The sequence below is a fragment of the Salvelinus alpinus genome, chromosome 1 (genome assembly GCF_045679555.1).
Source record: "Salvelinus alpinus chromosome 1, SLU_Salpinus.1, whole genome shotgun sequence".
NCBI lineage: Eukaryota > Metazoa > Chordata > Actinopteri > Salmoniformes > Salmonidae > Salvelinus > Salvelinus alpinus.
In genome coordinates, this window is record NC_092086.1 from 40060889 (window position 1) to 40080765 (window position 19877).

General features: G+C 43.0%; 1 protein-coding gene across 1 annotated transcript; it reads left to right on the forward strand.

Annotated features, from left to right (window-relative positions):
- Nucleotides 1-3421: 3421 nt before the first annotated feature.
- On the forward strand, nucleotides 3422-12655 carry LOC139575825 (uncharacterized). Its single transcript, XM_071401175.1, has 5 exons — nucleotides 3422-3754; nucleotides 4654-4745; nucleotides 7767-7865; nucleotides 9310-9480; nucleotides 10761-12655. The coding sequence occupies exons 1-5, from the start codon at nucleotides 3682-3684 to the stop codon at nucleotides 10953-10955; spliced, it is 630 nt and encodes a 209-aa protein (XP_071257276.1). The 5' UTR covers nucleotides 3422-3681; the 3' UTR covers nucleotides 10956-12655.
- The last annotated feature ends 7222 nt before the right edge of the window (nucleotides 12656-19877 follow it).

Genomic DNA, 19877 nt, shown 5'->3' on the forward strand with positions numbered 1-19877 from the left:
ACTTGCATTTCCTCAGGTTAGAAGTTGTAGGCAGGCTACCGATTGCACATTTTTGGTTTAATTCTGAGTTTAAGTCTTATACAATACGTTTGATTATGGTTTAAAAGCATTTTTTTTTCAAGAATGTTATAGGTATACAGCTAGATAGTTCTATAGAAAATGTGTCATTTATATGATGAACATAATCAGAGACCCTGTGTGAAAAAGAACAAATACAATTAAAGCCTATCATCATTAGTAATAACATTGCATAGAATGTATTTAAATGTTAATACAAAATGCTATTTGCGTGTTCCTAATTACATATAAGGATGAAAAGTGCGGCCCTTTCTACAAAACGTTTTGTCAATACTCTTGTGGTTTATTCGATTATGAACTAGTATGATCATTATGAATCCTTTTTAAATTATAATGATAATCAGAATCTATAATTTTGTTATAGCTTGTAGCAGCTCAGTGCCATATCTTTAGCTACAGTGCCTTCGGAAAGTATTCAGAACCCTTGACTTTTTCCACATTTTGTTACATTACAGCCTTATTCTAAAATTGATTAAATAAAACATGTTCCTCAGCAAACTACACACAATACCCCATAATGACGAAGCGAAAACAGGTTTAGACATTTTTGCAAATGTAATAAAAATAAAAAACAGAAATACCTGTCTATATAAAGGTCCCACAGTTGAAAGTGCATGTCAGAGCAAAAACCAAGCCATGAGGTAGAAGGAATTGTACGTAGAGCTCTGAGACAGGATTTTGTCGAGGCACAGATCTGGGGAAGGGTACCAAAAAATGTCTGCAGCATTGAAGGTCCCCAAGAACACAGTGGCCTCCATCATTCTTAGATGGAAGAAGTTTGGAACCACTAAGACTCTTCCTAGAGCTAGCCGCTCGGCCAAACTGAGCAATTGGGGTTGAAGGGCCTTGGTCAGGGAGGTGACCAAGAAACCGCTGGTCACTCTGACAGAGCTCTAGAGTTCCTCTGTGGAGATGGGAGAACCTTCCAGAAGGAGAACCATCTCTGCAGCACACCAATCAGGCCTTAATAGTAGAGTGGCCAGACGGAAGCCACTCCTCAGTAAAGAAACATGACAGCCCGCTTGGAGTTTGCCAAAAGGCACCTAAAGCCTCTCAGACCATGAGAAACAAGATTCTTTGGTCTGATCAAACCAAGATTGAACTCTGGAAGAAACCTGGCACCATCCCTACGGTGAAGCATGGTGGTGACATCATTATGATGTGAGGATGTTTTTCAGCGGCAGGGACTGGGAGACTAGACAGGATCGAGGCAAAGATGAACAGAGCAAAGTACAGAGATCCTTGATGAAAACCTACTCCAGAGAGCTCAGGACCTCAGACTGTGGGCAAAGGTTCACCTTCCAACGGGACAACGACCCTAAGCACACAGCCAAGACAACACGAGTGGCTTCCGGACAAGTCTTTCAATGTCCTTGAGTGGCCCAGCCAGAGCCCGGACTTGAACCTGATTGAACATCTCTGGAGAGACCTGAAAATAGCTGTGCAGCAACACTCCCCATCCAACCTGACAGAGCTTGAGAGGATCTGCAGAGAAGAATGGGAGAAATCCCCCAAATACAGGTGTGCCAAGCTTGTAGCGTCATACCCAAGAAGACTCGAGGCTGTAATCGCTGCCAAAGGTGCTTCAACAAAGTACTGAGTAAAGGGTCTGAATACTTATATGAGGATTGACGCTGGAGATGAATAAACAACGGACATGAAACAGAACAGGAACAGCGTCTGGACAGGGGAAAAATAACGACATCAATGCTGACACGGGGATCTGACCGAGGAACAAACAAATCAAATCAAATGTATTTATATAGCCCTTCTTACATCAGCTGATATCTCAGTGAACCTCTCGAGCCAGCTAAGGCGTAGAAGCCCGACAAGCCAGCTGAGGCACCCCCGGTTCCATCGGCGACGGCACCCGAACCCGACGTTGCCAACAAAAACAAGAACTCCCTGATGCTTCACATATTGGTGTCAGCATTCTGTGAGGATCAACGCTGGAGACGAGAAGCAAGTACAGGGGGTGAACATTTAATAAACAACAGACATGAAACAGAACAGGAACAGCGTCTGGACAGGGGAAAAATAAAGACATCAATGCTGACACAGGGATCTAACCGAGGAACAAACAGATAGGAGGGGCAATCAACAAGGCAATGGAGTCCAATGAACGCTGATGTGCATAATGATGGTGACAGGTGTGGTAATGATGGGGAGCCTGGGCCTCCCGAGTGGCACAGTGGTCAAAGGCACTGCATTACAGTTGCTAGCTGTGGCACTAGAGATCCTGGTTCGAGTCCATGCTCTGTAGCAGCGTCCGGGTTAGGGGAGGGCTTGGCCGGCAGGGATGTCCTTGTTCCATCGCGGTCTAGCATGGAGGGCCGGGCGCATGCACGCTGACACGGTCGCCAGGTGTACGGTGTTTCTTCCTACACATTGGTGTGGCTAGCTTCCGGGTTAAGCGGGCATTGTGTCAAGAAGCAGTGCGACTTGGTTGGGTCATGTTTCTCGACCTTCGCCTCTCCCAAGTCCGTATGGGAGTTGCCGCGATGAGACAAGACTGTAACTACCAATTGGATACCACGAAAAAGGGGTAAAAGTATTATTTTTTTAAATATTAAACAAAATGATAGGCAGGAGGAGCGTGAGCAGGCGTGACAACTTATGTAAATGTAATATTTCGTTTTTTAAATTTTTATAAATTAGCTAATATTTCTAATAATCTGTTTTTGCTTTGTCATTTTGGGGTATTGTGTGTAGATTGATGAGGGGAAAAAACTATTTAATACATTTTAGAATAAGGCTGTAACGTAACAAAATGTGGAAAAAGTCAAAGGGGTCTGAATACTTTCCGAAGGAACTGTACATGTAGCAGAGATGCAGTTTTGGACTCCACCAACAGGCTGTTCCCTCTCATTGCACACTATCCCATCACAGGCATCTCCAAGGTAAACTGTGACTACAACGCTGGAATGTGATGTCCTCCTGGCTGATTTGGACCCTAATATTGGGATTCCCAACCAAGAGAACTATTTAGGCTTCTTACTTTGTAAACTTTAAGATATTGTAAAGCGTGATGTTGTGTGAACGTAGTCAATAAGTTACATTTAATCAAATAAATAAACTATTTGCATTAGTGTGTTATATAGTCTGGTTGATGGTTAAGCCTATCTAGTCTGTCATGAAGAATACAAACTAGTGCATTTCTGAATGATTGATCAAGAAAATGCAACAGAAAAACCTTTATTGCATTGTCCCAACATTATGAAAAGGCTTCGGTGTGCTGCTATGAGTTCAGTGGCTACTTAATAACCAGTGTCAGCCAAGTTGCCTCCTTGGCGACTGCGCGCGCGTGTCTATCAACATCGTACAAGGACTGTTTGTTGTCCGGTGCCGGGCGACGTCACGGAATTTGAGAGCGCGACAGTGCTCTCAACAAACAGTCCTAGGATTCAAATACTGTGGCAAGTTAACCGACGTGAGTTTCCTTGAACCGACTCTTGTTTGGAGCTCGTCTCTCTTGCATTGGAATAGTACAAGGGATAAGGAAAATAATCAGAATCTATGATCTCGGTCCCTTTGATGAAAACAGTCCCCTTTTACCCTCTGACTTCATGATCCAATTGGGTATAGATAGTCTATTCGCCAGAGATGTCCACCGCTGCAACTCCAACCACCCCCTCTCAGTTAACATCGGATCAACTCACGGTCATTGTGGCAGCATGTAAGTAAGATTTTAATCTCTCAAAATGTCACATTTTCCATGAAACTGATGGTGGCATTTGAGCATAGATCAGAATCAGATATAATCTTAGGCATATTTTTGTAATTAACCCATCTGTTATGATGAACAGGTGTATTGGCATGTCACTTTTGCCTGTTACATTAATAGCAGTTGTATGTGTTCATTAGTTTTCTTTGGACAAAACACAACTATTGTAAAGTTGTAGAAAACTGCAACACTGTAGCCTATGTGGACCACTGACCTATGCTATAGATCTAGATGGGGAGTCTGTTGCCTCAGCAGGTTGTTCACACCAGTGATGGATCCTTTTACTTCATCAAATCACTGCTGTGGTGGTGTGATAAGGAATATGTCGAATACACTGTTCGCCAGCTGCTATCACTGTAGATAGCAGCCTATTTGCCTACCATGTTAGATATGAAGCTTTCTATTTTTAGAACCTATCTGTATTATCTTGAAGCTGCTAGTGTTCCTCTTGGACTTGTTTTGCATCAGAAGATGAATTACATGGTTGACTTCACATTTATATTTGATAGTAAATGAATTTGAAGTGTGGAAAATCGACTGCGACTAACATTACGATAGCCAATTATCCCTGTCCACAGATTGAAAAACATATTGTGAACAGCGTTCCATTAAATAGTCTACACAGTATGTCCACACAGCGTTTCAACTTAATTACCTGTGACCTGAGCAGGAAAAGCTCTGTCCCCTTGCAAACGCATATTACAGTGTTCTGAACACTATAATAAACTATTACTTAACATGAATTAGACTGGGGCATTACGTAATGTATCTTTTGTACAAGTGCATGTCCATTGTCATTTTGATGCATTGTTAACAGCGGGTGATGAGTTTTCTCTTCTCTCCTTTACTAGTTTCAGCTCTGGTGTTCTTTGTGGTGATCGTGGTGCTGCTGTCCATATACCGGAAAGAACCTCAGTGCTGCAAGGACACCCATGGAGACATGGTAAGGACCTTGAGCTCTCTCACTATATTTTATTGAAAGATACAATTAATGGTTTGTAAACAAACCATAAATTAAAGTTAGGCACAATACAGAGTAGATGTGACTGAGGCCAAATGTACCATGCAAATTAAATGTAGCGCCATTAAGAGGTGTCACGTTTAATTTGCATGGCTATAAGAACAGGCCCAGAATAAACTTGATATGATAACTTTAAAACCATGCATTTGCATTTAATGGAATTAACAGTGCTTTGGCTATGAGCTCCGGCTTCCATAACTATCCCTGAGTGCCAAAGCAATCATGGGCCATAGTGTGTGGTCAGGCAGCATTGACAAATGCTATTGATACCTGCGCCAATCTTGTGATGTGTCAACACCACTACAATGAGAATATTACAAACAGATTGTTTAGCTAAACATTTGACTCAAAACATGTTGTATGAAAACATATGAATGGCTAACACAGGGCGGAGGAAAATCTGATCTTGACTGCATACAAGCATATCCTGCACAGCCTACTGGTAAATCTCACCCAGAAACCAGAAACTGGATACAATATTCAGTGTTCCCCTGAGTGAGGAACACAAACACTGGCACAGAGGAGGAGTCTTCTGTATCACTGTTGACCTCCTTTCCTCTCCCTCCCAGAGAATAGAATTTAGCAGACAAGAGAATCTTATATGAATGGCATCTTGATGGATGCCTAAAGTATGGAGGTTTATACATATCAATACTATTTAACAACTTCAAACTATGACCAATATTCAAGTCCCTAACTTGGTACAGGAAATAGGGAACAGGAAGTATAAACTCTCCATGGAGGTCAGTTTTCAGTTTCTGCCTATCCTCCATGTTTCCTCTTCCTGACCTGCGTCCCTGGGGTAGGGTTAGTATGTTATCTCTGGAGCACAGGGACACTACTCACACCTTCCAACTCTTTCCCTTTCTCAGAGAGACAGGAAACATCAACATCTCCTTTGTCTCTGCTATGTTTGGCTCTGGCCTGAACAGATTAGAGAAAAGTTTTGCTGTCTCTTGTCAGGAATAGACAGGCTTGCCCTCTTGTACATGTCAGCCATTTTGACCTGCTGTCAGCTAGAGTAACCCACACATGACAGATCAGACAACATTGCTCGTCACTATTTCCTACCATATTGTCAGTGTGTGGAGTGGAGTCTAGTCTATATAGTAAACAGTGGGTGACAGGGTGTAAATATGGAAAGATCTTGGTGGGTATGGAGATGACCTCTGGGAACTGTACAGGTGACAAAGTGTTACTGGGTGAAAGAATACACAGCTAGCTGGCGGTGTGAGCAAAGTAAAAAATCAAGTTAAGTTAAGTTTAAGTTGTTTTTTATATAGAAACAGATTTGTTGAAATCAGTTTGTTGTTTTTGGTGTCCTTGTTATGTCGTTTACACATTCCCTGAAATCCTATCCAGTCACCCATATAGTCATAGTGACTGGTTAACTGAGGCATGTTGCAGAAGAGGGTGGTTTTGTTACAAGATCATTACAAGGACACCAACTTGAAGGCAAGCCAGATTGTGAGGGAGGCTCACATGGAAAAAAGCCTCTATTATTGTTTTCTATGGAACGTTTACTTTCCTCTATATGTGTTGTTGCCACATACCTTTCCCTGCTTCAGTTTGAATAATGGCCAGACCCTCCTGTGGGTGTTGGGGACAATGGCTCTCCTTCAGGTCGCGTCACTGAAAAAGGCACACTGCCGATGGGGTCCTCCCCCCACTTCAGCTCTGATTTTACACGGTTGTGCTTTTTCACGCTGGGTGAATCAGAGGCAGTAAACAAAAGGACATCTCCCCTTTTTATCCTGAAGACTTTTTTCGTCCCTTGAAAGTGCAAACTAGCGAGGGAAGGTGACCTTTGACATCAATGTTTCTGTGGCGTCTCTCTGTCACATGCTGGAGGGGTGGTGACAAAGGTCAAACTGCATCACTGGGAACGTGAGTGATGTCCCTGTTCAGGCAGGCATCAAAAACTGGCCCTGATGTTTTGAAGGTGACCATTTTGTCAATATGAACAAGCTTACTTCCCTATGCGTAATTTGCAGTGGGGGCAATTTTCCTATGTAAATTGCTACAACCGTTCTCCTACTCATCACGCATCCTAATTTTTATTTATTTTATTTGACCTTTATTTAACTAGGCAAGTCAGTTAAGAACAAATTATTATTTACAATGACGACCAAACCCTAACCCGGATGACGCTGGGCCAATTGGGACTCCCAAGCACGGCCGGTTGTGATGCTGGATTGAACTCTGTCAGGCAAAAAAATCCTTTGTTGTAATGCTGTGTATTGTCATCCAAATTAACTATGGGGGACATAATGTGTATTTGAGCATGCTTGTTAAGAGGAACCTGCTACAGTTACAAGGGAAGAGAGAGATGCTGAAAAGGTCACACTGTGTGGTTTCTTGCTAGGGACCCTGGTGACACAGTAGGACACTGCATTGTCCCCAATACAAAGAGACTCATTTAGGCCCAGGGTAATCACCTAGTTTTCCGGCAGGGCTTTTGAAGAATTCCAGCACCTCATACAGTGTGAGCCTGCCTAATCTTGTTTGAAATGGGTGGGACTGGGAGGAGGCACGGAAATCGTAGGGTGGTCGTCTTATAGGCTAGATCATTTATGGTATTGCTAAAACAGTCAGGACCAAGACGAATGAAACAAGGCATGACAATTGGTCAATGAGGCTGAAATTAGGGAATGCCTTCCTAATTGGGATGTTGGGCTAGCCTCGTAATTACCAGACTGATTACCACTGCGTTATCAAAACAGAATGTAAGCTCGCAAGACTTTCGGAATGTTGTACAAGGTTAACGTTGGGCAGATCGTCGACATTCAATCTCTATTTGAATTAGATTCTCGTTGAATCTCAAATGTAAATGTAGGGTTGTTAGAAATTGTTCAGTCATCTCTGTAGTTAATGTGCTAATGGAGGGTTCATCATACTATAGTCTAACTCACATTAATCACTGTTCCCTCTGTCCTCCTGCAGGATGCCCCTCCTCAGTACTACAGCAGCAGACAGACACTGGTGGGAAACCCCTGTCTGGAACAGACTCACGACATCATACACGACAACACACACTCACAGGTAAGAAGGCCCAGCACTGGGTGGGTCAATACATTTTCAGTCGATACGTTGTCAGTCCCAGTGATACCGGTGTGTCAGGTGCGGAGCTGGAGGGGGGGGGGGGGGGGGGGGGCTTATAACTTCCAAAGTAGCTGGTATCATAAATGCATTAATACTTGAATGGTCGTCAATCATCATTAAGTAGCTTATACCTGCACCAGGATTATTAAGCGCACAGATTGATACAAGGCAATGTGCAACGAGCAGACAAGTCAGAACCATGGAGAAAGAATTAGGCCTAGGCTACACCTTGCTCTTTAGATAAGTCAGACAGTAAACTAAATAACATCAATCATGCAAGATCAGGTAGACTGCAGTCTACAACATAAGCAGCAAACACATCCACATCAATTTGATAGGCTATTGCTTTCTGCAGTCAAGCACAAGGAACTGAATCCCATGTGTCTACTAACTACTGTGCTATAGTTCAACCTAATTAGGTAATATAGAATAAACTACTTTTGCTTTCATATGCCATTTAAAAACCAGTTACAGGGAAGAACATTATAGTAAACCTACTCACCAAACAGATGTGTCGTGTCATGTGGTAAAAGGTCATTCATGCGTAATCATGCAATGTAAAATTGTAAATACATTTTGAAATGTCCAAAGATCAGGCAGAACCAAATCCGAACTAACATCTATATATATTGTCGAAAATAATAAATTATACGGTCTTTATCCCTAAATAAATTGTCTTTCAACTTAAAATTGAGCGCATGAGACCCTTCTCAAATTGTCACTCTTTTTAAAAAGTAACTATTCCAGTCATGAGAGGTGCATCTCACTTCACACTTGCAATTCTTTGCTTTTCAAAAATATTATTTTCTATTTATTTTGTTATGTATTCCGTAATATTCTACCTATAAAATAGGGTGTCTTGACTGTGATAAGGGCACAGGAATATAAAAGTGTATTTTCTACTAAATTAACAAACAAGACTATTGCCAATGCAATTTCATATAGCCATAATCACCAGCAGCGCAGCGCCAGTCTCAGGCCAGGGGGCCCCCTCAAGGGGGTATAGCGACACACAGCTAGCGGTACATTGCTTTATAAAATAAGCAATACCAGCTCAGACCAATTCCAAGATTTAACAAAATCATAGTATACAGTATATCATATTATATATACATTTGTCATGTTTTATAGTGTTAAATAATATTTTTTGAATTTGGTTTTTGGTACAATGTTTTTCTTGTAAAAAATCTCCAGGAACAGGAGGCCCCGCTTCTGCTGTGTGTGGATAGGTCTATTGCTCTGATGCGTATAGTCAGCAGTGATGCACTGACAAGGATTCTCCATGACCAAACTGACACCAGCAGTATCTTCCATCAAAGTGTTTGTGACATCTCTCTAACTGTTCCATTGTGTTCCCCGGCTGTCTGCATCTTCTCTCCATCAGTCAGGGCAGCTGTTCCTTATCGGCCTGCCCTCCAGCTACCGCCTGCCCTCCCTGGAGGCGCCCCTCCCCAGGCTGCCCTCCTACGAGAGTGTCAGGAAGAAGGACCGCCAGAGACAGATACACATGATGATCGCTGACCGTTTCGGCCTCAACGGCTCAATGCTGACTGAGGTAAGATACCGGGGGGTGGACGGGTAGCATTGAGATAAGTGGCATGTATCCTCATAAGTATTGAACGCTGCCTCAGCTGCCTGAAAGTGTGGGTTATTGAACGTTACCAAAGTTAATCTTAATCCATTATTAAAGAGCCTCACATATATAATCTGTTGTTTACTCCAAAGTGCAGTGACCTATAAAAGAGAATAAATGAGAGGTTTTGTTCATTATGAATGTGCTGTCACAGGATAACTGGAGCTTGTTCTAAGATGAAACACTATTCAGAACGCCGTAAATAGGAGCCCTATCATCTCATCTTCTGCTGTAGTGATGCACAGACTGCGCATTCCCAGGTTTTACAGTGTTGATCTTTCGCCGGGGCTTTGACTTGCGTAACGCTCGAGCAAACAAGGTAATGAGAAAAGGGCAAATCAAACATAATTAAAGCTTGGATCCTCAGTGTAAACAGTGGCAGAGAATGCAGCTTTGTGCCTTTTTTCTCCTTTATTTGTCTTTTTTTGCTCCTCTTTTTCTTTAATAAATGTCCCAGTGAATAAGTGCCCTCCCATCAGTCTCCCATTCTGTCACCGGTAGCTCAAAGTGGCCCCTGTCAGACTTTAGAGGGGGTCTGATGGCCCATAATTGCCCTGCCTGTGCTGTGGCCGTAGGGGCTGGAGTGAAACTTTGTTGCGTTGTACGTGTGTGGTGTTTTTATAGGCGTGCAGGGCTGTCCTTGTCGCCCGCGGGAGCCCGCGGGGGCCCCAAGCAATTAAAAGATAAGGAGTTAGTCAGGGAGTGAGGAGCTGGCTGATGACGGAGATAGGCTCTGTACTGGAAGAGTGATGCTAAAGGCAGCCCAGGTGCTGCCAACCTAATCTGTCATGTAAACGCTAACATGATGCCATTAGGTTTGATGTTAGAGATCATGTATCAGTCAATACACGCTAGGAAACACCTACACCTGGGAAATGGAGTCTCTAATCTTAGATGGGATATCATTTTTGAAGCTCATGGGTTATTTTATTGTGTATGTGGAATATATAGCGTTTAACATTTTCAGTACGTTTTATAGCCTCTCAATTATGAGTGTTAACATTTTTTAAATATTTTTTTATTTAACCTTTATTTTAGGAGGGTGACTCATTCTAAGTGGCTCACTTTGTCACAAAGTATAGCTTGATATGATGAGTCGCGACACACTCAAATCAAGCCATTCACTCACCAATTTTACTCGTACCCACTTACCCTAGGTTCTAAAGCAGTGTTAACCAAAGCTTACTCTTTCTCTCCCACAGCCCCCTCCAACGTATGAGGAGAGCATCTGCCACTCCATTGAAGTGCCCTTTGACATTCTGGGGTCTGTAATAGACGCCCCTCATCCCCAGAACATTTATCCTCCGCACCCTGGCACAGACATTACCACTCAGTCAGAGGTAACCACTCAGTGCCCGTCCACTCAGGATGCCAACAGTGCCACCCTACCAGTCTGAAACCTCAGACTCGCTACTGACACACGATGACAAGGACAACTGGAGTATTGATGCTTTTTATCCACCTTGATGTGCCAAACTAGTCAGAGGATAACAGACAGTGGAAATGCACACATTCTCAATAGGTTTGAATCAGATCCAGCAGCCAATGGGTTGACTGTACTGTAGGAACATCCTGCAGTGACAGTATGCTGGAAGATAGTGACCAAAGATAGTGAAATTCTACATTGCGGGTTACTCCATACTGACAAACTTGAATGTCTAAACACCTCTTGTCAGTTGTGATTTTAAACTGGAGCCTAAATAAGATTGGTGAACTGGGAAGACTTGGATTGCCATTCTTCAGTGAAAAGGGAAACCGTCCTGTAGATGACCAATACCATGACTATATGTGTCTGAGATGGCAGGTTCTAATGCCAAAGTGAACTGTAAGAGGAGACAGGCCAGGTAGAAAGACACTCCATGGCAAATGTGCTGCTGAAAAACAAAGACCATTTTGCTGTGAACAGAAAAAGCACCAAAAAGGGAAGAACGATCTTTAGATTTAAAAAAAATGTTTCTCATATTTTCTACATTTGATTATTTTATGGATTAAAGTCATCTGGATTATTGTTTTTTGGGGAACTGTGTTGTAGCAAGTCCTTTTCTGAGTAAAACCACTCTCCTCTTTTAGTGCAATGTCCGAGCCAAAAATGTATAAGCGTGAGTTGTAAAATGCTCCTATGTCCTTCCCTGCTGAGCTTGGGTTGTACAGCTGAGCCAGCTACAACTTGTGTGCTAGTCTTGGAACCTGTGACGGGTGAGTCAACAACACCAAACCTGTGTTGGCTCTGGTAACAGGTCTTAAAGGCCCAATGCAGCCGTTTTTATATCAAATAATTTATGGGTAACAATAATGTACCTTACTGTAATGGTTTTCCATTAAAATGATCAAAATAGTTTTTTGTTGTTGCTTTTAAGCGTTTTAAGCGTTAAACGTTTTAACAAGCAAGAATTGTGGTCTGAGTGGGGAAGAGAAAAGGGAAAAATAGTTGTTATTGTTAGAGAGGTTTGGAACTCTTTGTTATTAATCTATTAACTCATTTACCACCTGGTGATGTCACCAGGCAAGCTGAAACTCCACCCATGCAAAACCTGCTGTTTAGAAGGTCCAATGTAGAATGTATTTTCAACCAGGAAATAATACTGACCAAATCTTGTTAGTTTCATCAGCTGTTGTACAATATGATGCAAAACACAGAAAACTGAATTTTGACTGCACGGGGCCTTTAAGATACAATTCAGCATTGGGATTCTGGGAAGCGTTAACTAAGTAGCTAGCTTTGTTTATTCAAGAGCTCTGTGAACAGTGAATGAGAATAGTTGTGTAAAAAGCTTTTTTGTTGTTGATTAATTGGGCTGCCTGTCTTAACAGTCCCTGCACAAGCTTGAGAAGAAACCAGTATCAATGACAAGAAAAAGTATGTAATATTTCCCTCACATCATGTCTGAAACAAAAGTATGAGGTTTCAGCAGCTGTTAGCAAGTAGAGACAAGTCTATTCAAAAGACAGCAATTGTGAAATACTTGTATGTTTATACAAGTGTAAGAGTGAGAATTGGAGTTGATAATCATTTATAGACCTGTGTCTATAAATTCCTGTCTGTCACGTAAACTAATTGAGATGGTGGTGGCTTCTAGATAAAGACATGTTTAACATAGCGCCTGTGTGCTGTCTCTGTCTGGCCTTAATGTCCACTAGTTTCCTTTTCACCTCATTTAACACATGATTTACTTAACAAAAAGGCACATCTCAATAGGTGGTCCAGGTATGACATGACATGGAACAAGCAGGGGGAGGGGCAGGTGGTGCTTTCCTCTTTTGTTCTCTATTGCTCCTCTATTGTTCCTCAAACAAGGAGGAGGCTGATGACATCACATCTGACCATTTATTTAACCTTTATTTAACCTGGCAAGTCAGTTAAGAACATTCTTACTTACAATAACAGCCTAGGAACAGTGGGTTAACTGCCTTGTTCAGGGGCAGAACGACAGATTTTTACCTTGTCAGCTCGGGGATTCGATCTAGCAACCTTTCGGTTACTAACTACTAGGCTACCTGCCGCCCCAAACCTGCCACTCCAAAATCCTTGAAGTTAACTTAAAGTTTGCGGTTGTCTCAAAAACACAATTTTACTCAAAACGTATTTTTTTGCCCTTTTAGTGTATGTATTTATACTTGGGATATTTGAACAGGAAAAGTAAAACAAAATCACTGGAGGACGTCTAACTTTCACTTTCCGAACCCTCTAAACTGCACATTACATTGGTGGGAGCAGTGTTTTTGTGCATTTTGAATGACCCTGGAACCTAAGTATTATACAAGTGAATTGATTACCTGTAAGTTTACTTTGAACCCACCACCAAGTTACATCTGACCTGTGCACACACATTGAACATATGTATGTAAATAATAAACTGTTATTAAATCAAATTGTATTAGCCACATGCGCCGAATACAACAGGTGTAGACTTTACAGTGAAATGCTTACTTACGAGCCCCTAACCAACAATGTAGTTGGATATACGGATAAGATTACAGATAAGAATAAGAAATAAAAGTAACAAGTAATTCAAGAGCAACAGTAAAATAACAATAGCGAGACTATATACAGGGGGGTTTTCTTAATATTTTCTTAATCATGTAAATTGTTACTTGCAATAGGTGAATTGTTTTTAAAAGTCATAATGACAGTCTAAGGAGGAAAATGGATGCATTTGTTTCTGTATTAATGAACATATGTTACCTCTGTGCCTTGTCAAAGTCCTTCTCCATCCATTGTCACTCAAAAGCTTGACCTCTGACATCTGGTGGCCAGCTATAGAATTGCAGTCTTGAAGATTACACCATTTTAACTGAAAACTGAACCAACCCACCCCATACTTTTGAGACAATACTCTCACATAAACATAATGTCACAGTCAGTAATATATTTAACTCATTAGATGAAGTGTCCACAAGGGTTCCATTGTCCTGCTGTTGGGTGTCTAATGAGAGAGAGCGAGAGAACAAAAAGAGGAACTCAGAGGTCATTAAGCTCCTCACAGTTGGGCAGCACAGCTGGAAACAGCCTAGGGGCAGAATGAGAAGACACTACAGGATGAACAACTTCCATCATCGTCTTCTGACTGACAGACACAAAGTGCAACTGTTTGGTAATCCCCTTGAGCTCTTGTCGTAAAAGATGAGCCCCATATAGTTAATTAGGTCTTATGGTCATTTGATCCCGTAAAATACAGACCACAAAAAGAGGTGACATGGGGTTCTCTCTTCATCATTGGCATCTCAACAGCTAATTAAGCATTTAGGGGATTAGCACATGCTATATTGAAAGACAGGCTTTGTTAAATTTACAATTACTTTCTGATAACCGTTCAGATTTCAATGAACGAAAGCAAATAGCAGTGGATTGTTTCTTCAATAAACGTTCTAATCTTCGTAGCCCTTTATACTCGTACCTGTGTATGGATTGAAAATGACAGATTTGGGCACTAATAAGTGCCTAAATTGGAATGCAGTTACTGTACAATAACATGCTATACATGACATCAGAGCTCTGGCTCTGAACTTCACAGTGCAGTATGGGTTTTGACTGACAGCCGTTCTGAACTTGAGCACCACGCGTGACAGAAGTTTCCTCAATCACTCCCAGTAATTGGTCAACTTTTGCAAATAGTTTGTTGTCTGAGTGAGGGAAATGCTGTAAATTAAGATTAATCAATGTATTCTGAAAGATGAGATGTTGAGGAATATAATAAATACAGCTTTGATGTCATACGAGCAACACAAACATCCATGAGTCCAAATGTGAACTTCACATTTCCAAATCATAAAACTCATGTCAGTGTCAGTGTTTATGATCACTATGTTTGATGTACAGTTACCGGATGACATGGCATCATACCCTGTTTTTTTTTTAACAGAATGAGATGATTTGTTTATTGGGAAGAATATTCGCCGCAGTACACACACCTGAATGTACTCATGACTATTTTCTGTGCCCACCAAGATTACAATCTGTTTCCCTGAATTGCCTTGTGAAAGCCTAACACTGTAAGATGTTATTTTATAACTTAGCTAGTCGTGTTGGCAATAGAACAAGCTTTCAAATCATGCCCACCTGACCCAGATTGTGATTAGTTAATGGACCGTTTTTGGATTGCGTAAACAACAACAGTAATTGTGTGATGGCAGGAATGCAGGGTTGTGTTCCAAACAAATCAACTACAAGTGTGCTTGCTCTAGTTCTTCAACAGCACAGCTAGGAGAGCTAAAAAAAATCCTTATAGTTGAAGATTCTTCTTCGACTCATAAAAGTGCATTGAAAATGCTTAGGAACTGAGCACACTTTGGAGAGGTGTGTGGCCACTAAGTCCTCTCGAACCTACTCACTCAGACCCTTGCAATTTTTGGGGGTCTTATGTTACACCTACCCCATATTCTCCAGGAGTAGTCTCATCATGTTACAGAATGTATCCAGAGTAGTTTTAAATTTTGTTATCAAGAAATGCTTCAAAAAGTACAGTAAATGTAAAATGCACAGAAAGTAAACAGTGTAATGTTTGGATTCAGTCTTGTGTCAGGTGAACTGTTGCGTCCTCACCTTTCATCTAATAATTTTCCCATCATCTCCAAGCTGTTCCCTTTCAATTGCTACCATGATTATGGATATGCGTTTTATATAATTTATATTGCGCACACACACACACACACACAAACAAACACACACAAAGTATTTGAACCCCTTGCCTTTTTCTACATTTTGTTACGTTACAGCCTTATTCAAAAATTGATTAAATGGTTTTCATCACCCCACCCCTCATCAATCTACACACAATACCCCATAATGACAAAACAAAAACAGGTTTTAGAAATGTTTTGAAAGTATTCAGACTCTTTACTCAGCACTTTGTTGAAGCACCTTTGGCAGCGATTACAGCCTCGAGTCTTCTTGAGTATGACGCTACAAGCTTGGCACACCTGTATTTGGGGGATTTCTCCCATTCTTCTCTGCAGATCCTCTCAAGCTCTGTCAGGTTGGATGGGGAGTGTTGCTGCACAGCTATTTTCAGGTCTCTCCAGAGATGTTCAATCAGGTTCAAGTCCGGGCTCTGGCTGGGCCACTCAAGGACATTGAAAGACTTGTCCCGAAGCCACTCGTGTTGTCTTGGCTGTGTGCTTAGGGTCGTTGTCCCGTTGGAAGGTGAACCTTTGCCCACAGTCTGAGGTCCTGAGCTCTCTGGAGTAGGTTTTCATCAAGGATCTCTCTGTACTTTGCTCTGTTCATCTTTGCCTCGATCCTGTCTAGTCTCCAAGTCCCTGCCGCTGAAAAACATCCTCACATCATAATGATGTCACCACCATGCTTCACCGTAGGGATGGTGCCAGTTTTCCTCCAGATGTGATGCTTGACATTCAGGCCAAAGAGTTCAATCTTGGTTTCATCAGACCAGAGAATCTTGTTTCTCATGGTCTGAGAGTCTTTAGGTGCTGCACCTGTTTGAACTCGTTACCTGTATAAAAGACACCTGTCCACACACTCAATCAAACAGACTCCAACCTCTCCACAATGGCCAAGACCAGAGAGCTGTGTAAGGACATCAGGGATAAAATTGTAGACCTGCACAAGGTTGGGATGGGCTACAGGACAATAGGCAAGCAGCTTGGTGAGAAGGCAACAACTGTTGGCGCAATTATTAGAAAATGGAAGAAGTTCAAGATGACGGTCAATCACCCTCGGTATGGGGCTCCATGCAAGATCTCACCTCGTGGGGCATCAATGATCATGAGGAAGGTGAGGGATCAGCCCAGAACTACACGGCAGGACCTGGTCAATGACCTGAAGAGAGCTGGGACCACAGTCTCAAAGAAAACCATTAGTAACACACTACGCCAGGGGTGTCAAACTCATTCCACGGAGGGCCTAGTGTCTGCAGGTTTTTGGTTTTTCCTTTCAATAAAGCCCTAGACAACCAGGTGTGGGGAGTTCCTAACTAATTAGTGATGTAAATTCATCAATCAAGTACAAGGGAGGAGCGAAAACCCGCAGACACTCGGCCCCCCGTGGAATGAGTTTGACACCTGTGCACTACGCCGTCATGGATTAAAATCCTGCAGCGCAAGCAAGGTCCCCCTGCTCAAGCCAGCGCATGTCCAGCCCCGCCTGAAGTTTGCAATTGACCATCTGGATGATCCAGATGAGGAATGGGAGAAGGTCATGTGGTCTGATGACACAAAAATAGAGCTTTTTGGTCTAAACTCCACTCACCGTGTTTGGAGGAAGAAGAAGGATGAGTACAACCCCAAGAACACCATCCCAACCGTGAAGCATGGAGGTGGAAACATCATTCTTTGGGGAAGCTTTTCTGCAAAGGGGACAGGACGACTGCACCGTATTGAGGGGAGGATGGATGGGGCCATGTATCGCGAGATCTTGGCCAACAACCTCCTTCCCTCAGTAAGAGCATTGAAGATGGGTCGTGGCTGGGTCTTCCAGCTTGACAACGACCCGAAACACACAGCCAGGGCAACTAAGGAGTGGCTCCGTAAGAAGCATCTCAAGGTCCTGGAGTGGCCTAGCCAGTCTCCAGACCTGAACCCAATAGAAAATCTTTGGAGGGAGCTGAAATTCCGTATTGCCCAGCGACAGCCCCGAAACCTGAAGGATCTGGAGAAGGTCTGTATGGAGGAGTGGGCCAAAATCCCTGCTGCAGTGTGTGCAAACCTGGTCAAGAACTACAGGAAACGTATGATCTCTGTAATTGCAAACAAAGGTTTCTGTACCAAATATTAAGTTCTGCTTTTCTGATGTATCAAATACTTATGTCATGCAATAAAATGCAAATTAATTACTTAAAAATCATACAATGTGATTTTCTGGATTTTTGTTTTAGATTCCATCTCTCACAGTTGAAGTGTACCTATGATAAAAATTACAGACCTCTACATGCTTTGTAAATAGGAAAACCTGCAAAATCGGCAGTGTATCAAATACTTGTTCTCCCCACTGTATATCAGGTGGTGTGATAGGAAAGCCAAGAAAAGTGTTAAAGACTCCAGCCACCCAAGCCATGGACTATTCTCTCTGCTTCCACATGGCAAGCAGTATTGGTGCATCAACATTTACATTTACATTTAAGTCATTTAGCAGACGCTCTTATCCAGAGCGACTTACAAATTGGTGCATTCACCTTATGACATCCAGTGGAACAGCCACTTTACAATAGTGCATCTAAATCTTTTAAGGGGGGGGGGGGTCAGAAGGATTACTTTATCCTATCCTAGGTATTCCTTGAAGAGGTGGGGTTTCAGGTGTCTCCGGAAGGTGGTGATTGACTCCGCTGTCCTGGCGTCGTGAGGGAGTTTGTTCCACCATTGGGGTGCCAGAGCAGCGAACAGTTTTGACTGGGCTGAGCGGGAACTGTACTTCCTCAGTGGTAGGGAGGCGAGCAGGCCAGAGGTGGATGAACGCAGTGCCCTTGTTTGGGTGTAGGGCCTGATCAGAGCCTGAAGGTACTGAGGTGCCGTTCCCCTCACAGCTCCGTAGGCAAGCACCATGGTCTTGTAGCGGATGCGAGCTTCAACTGGAAGCCAGTGGAGAGAGCGGAGGAGCGGGGTGACGTGAGAGAACTTGGGAAGGTTGAACACCAGACGGGCTGCGGCGTTCTGGATGAGTTGTAGGGGTTTAATGGCACAGGCAGGGAGCCCAGCCAACAGCGAGTTGCAGTAATCCAGACGGGAGATGACAAGTGCCTGGATTAGGACCTGCGCCGCTTCCTGTGTGAGGCAGGGTCGTACTCTGCGGATGTTGTAGAGCATGAACCTACAGGAACGGGCCACCGCCTTGATGTTAGTTGAGAACGACAGGGTGTTGTCCAGGATCACGCCAAGGTTCTTAGCGCTCTGGGAGGAGGACACAATGGAGTTGTCAACCGTGATGGCGAGATCATGGAACGGGCAGTCCTTCCCCGGGAGGAAGAGCAGCTCCGTCTTGCCGAGGTTCAGCTTGAGGTGGTGGTCCGTCATCCACACTGATATGTCTGCCAGACATGCAGAGATGCGATTCGCCACCTGGTCATCAGAAGGGGGAAAGGAGAAGATTAATTGTGTGTCGTCTGCATAGCAATGATAGGAGAGACCATGTGAGGTTATGACAGAGCCAAGTGACTTGGTGTATAGCGAGAATAGGAGAGGGCCTAGAACAGAGCCCTGGGGGACACCAGTGGTGAGAGCACGTGGTGAGGAGACAGATTCTCGCCACGCCACCTGGTAGGAGCGACCTGTCAGGTAGGACGCAATCCAAGCGTGGGCCGCGCCAGAGATGCCCAACTCGGAGAGGGTGGAGAGGAGGATCTGATGCTTCACAGTATCGAAGGCAGCCGATAGGTCTAGGAGGATGAGAGCAGAGGAGAGAGAGTTAGCTTTAGCAGTGCGGAGCGCCTCCGTGATACAGAGAAGAGCAGTCTCAGTTGAATGACTAGTCTTGAAACCTGACTGATTTGGATCAAGAAGGTCATTCTGAGAGAGATAGCGGGAGAGCTGGCCAAGGACGGCACGTTCGAGAGTTTTGGAGAGAAAAAGACAACAACAGACTCCTGAACAGCCTGTATCTCCAAGCCATAAGAATGCTAAATAGCTAACAGAATGGCTACACAGACTACATATATTTTTTTGTTGCTCTGTCTCTATGCACACTCACAGGACTCTACACACTCACGCACACTGACACTCCAACACACACATAACATGCACACACATTTATACTGACTACAGACACGCACACATACTCACATAGAATCATCATTTACGCTGCTGCTACGCTGTTTATCAAATCAAATCAAACTTTATTTGCCACATGCGCCAAATACAAGTGTAGACTTTAC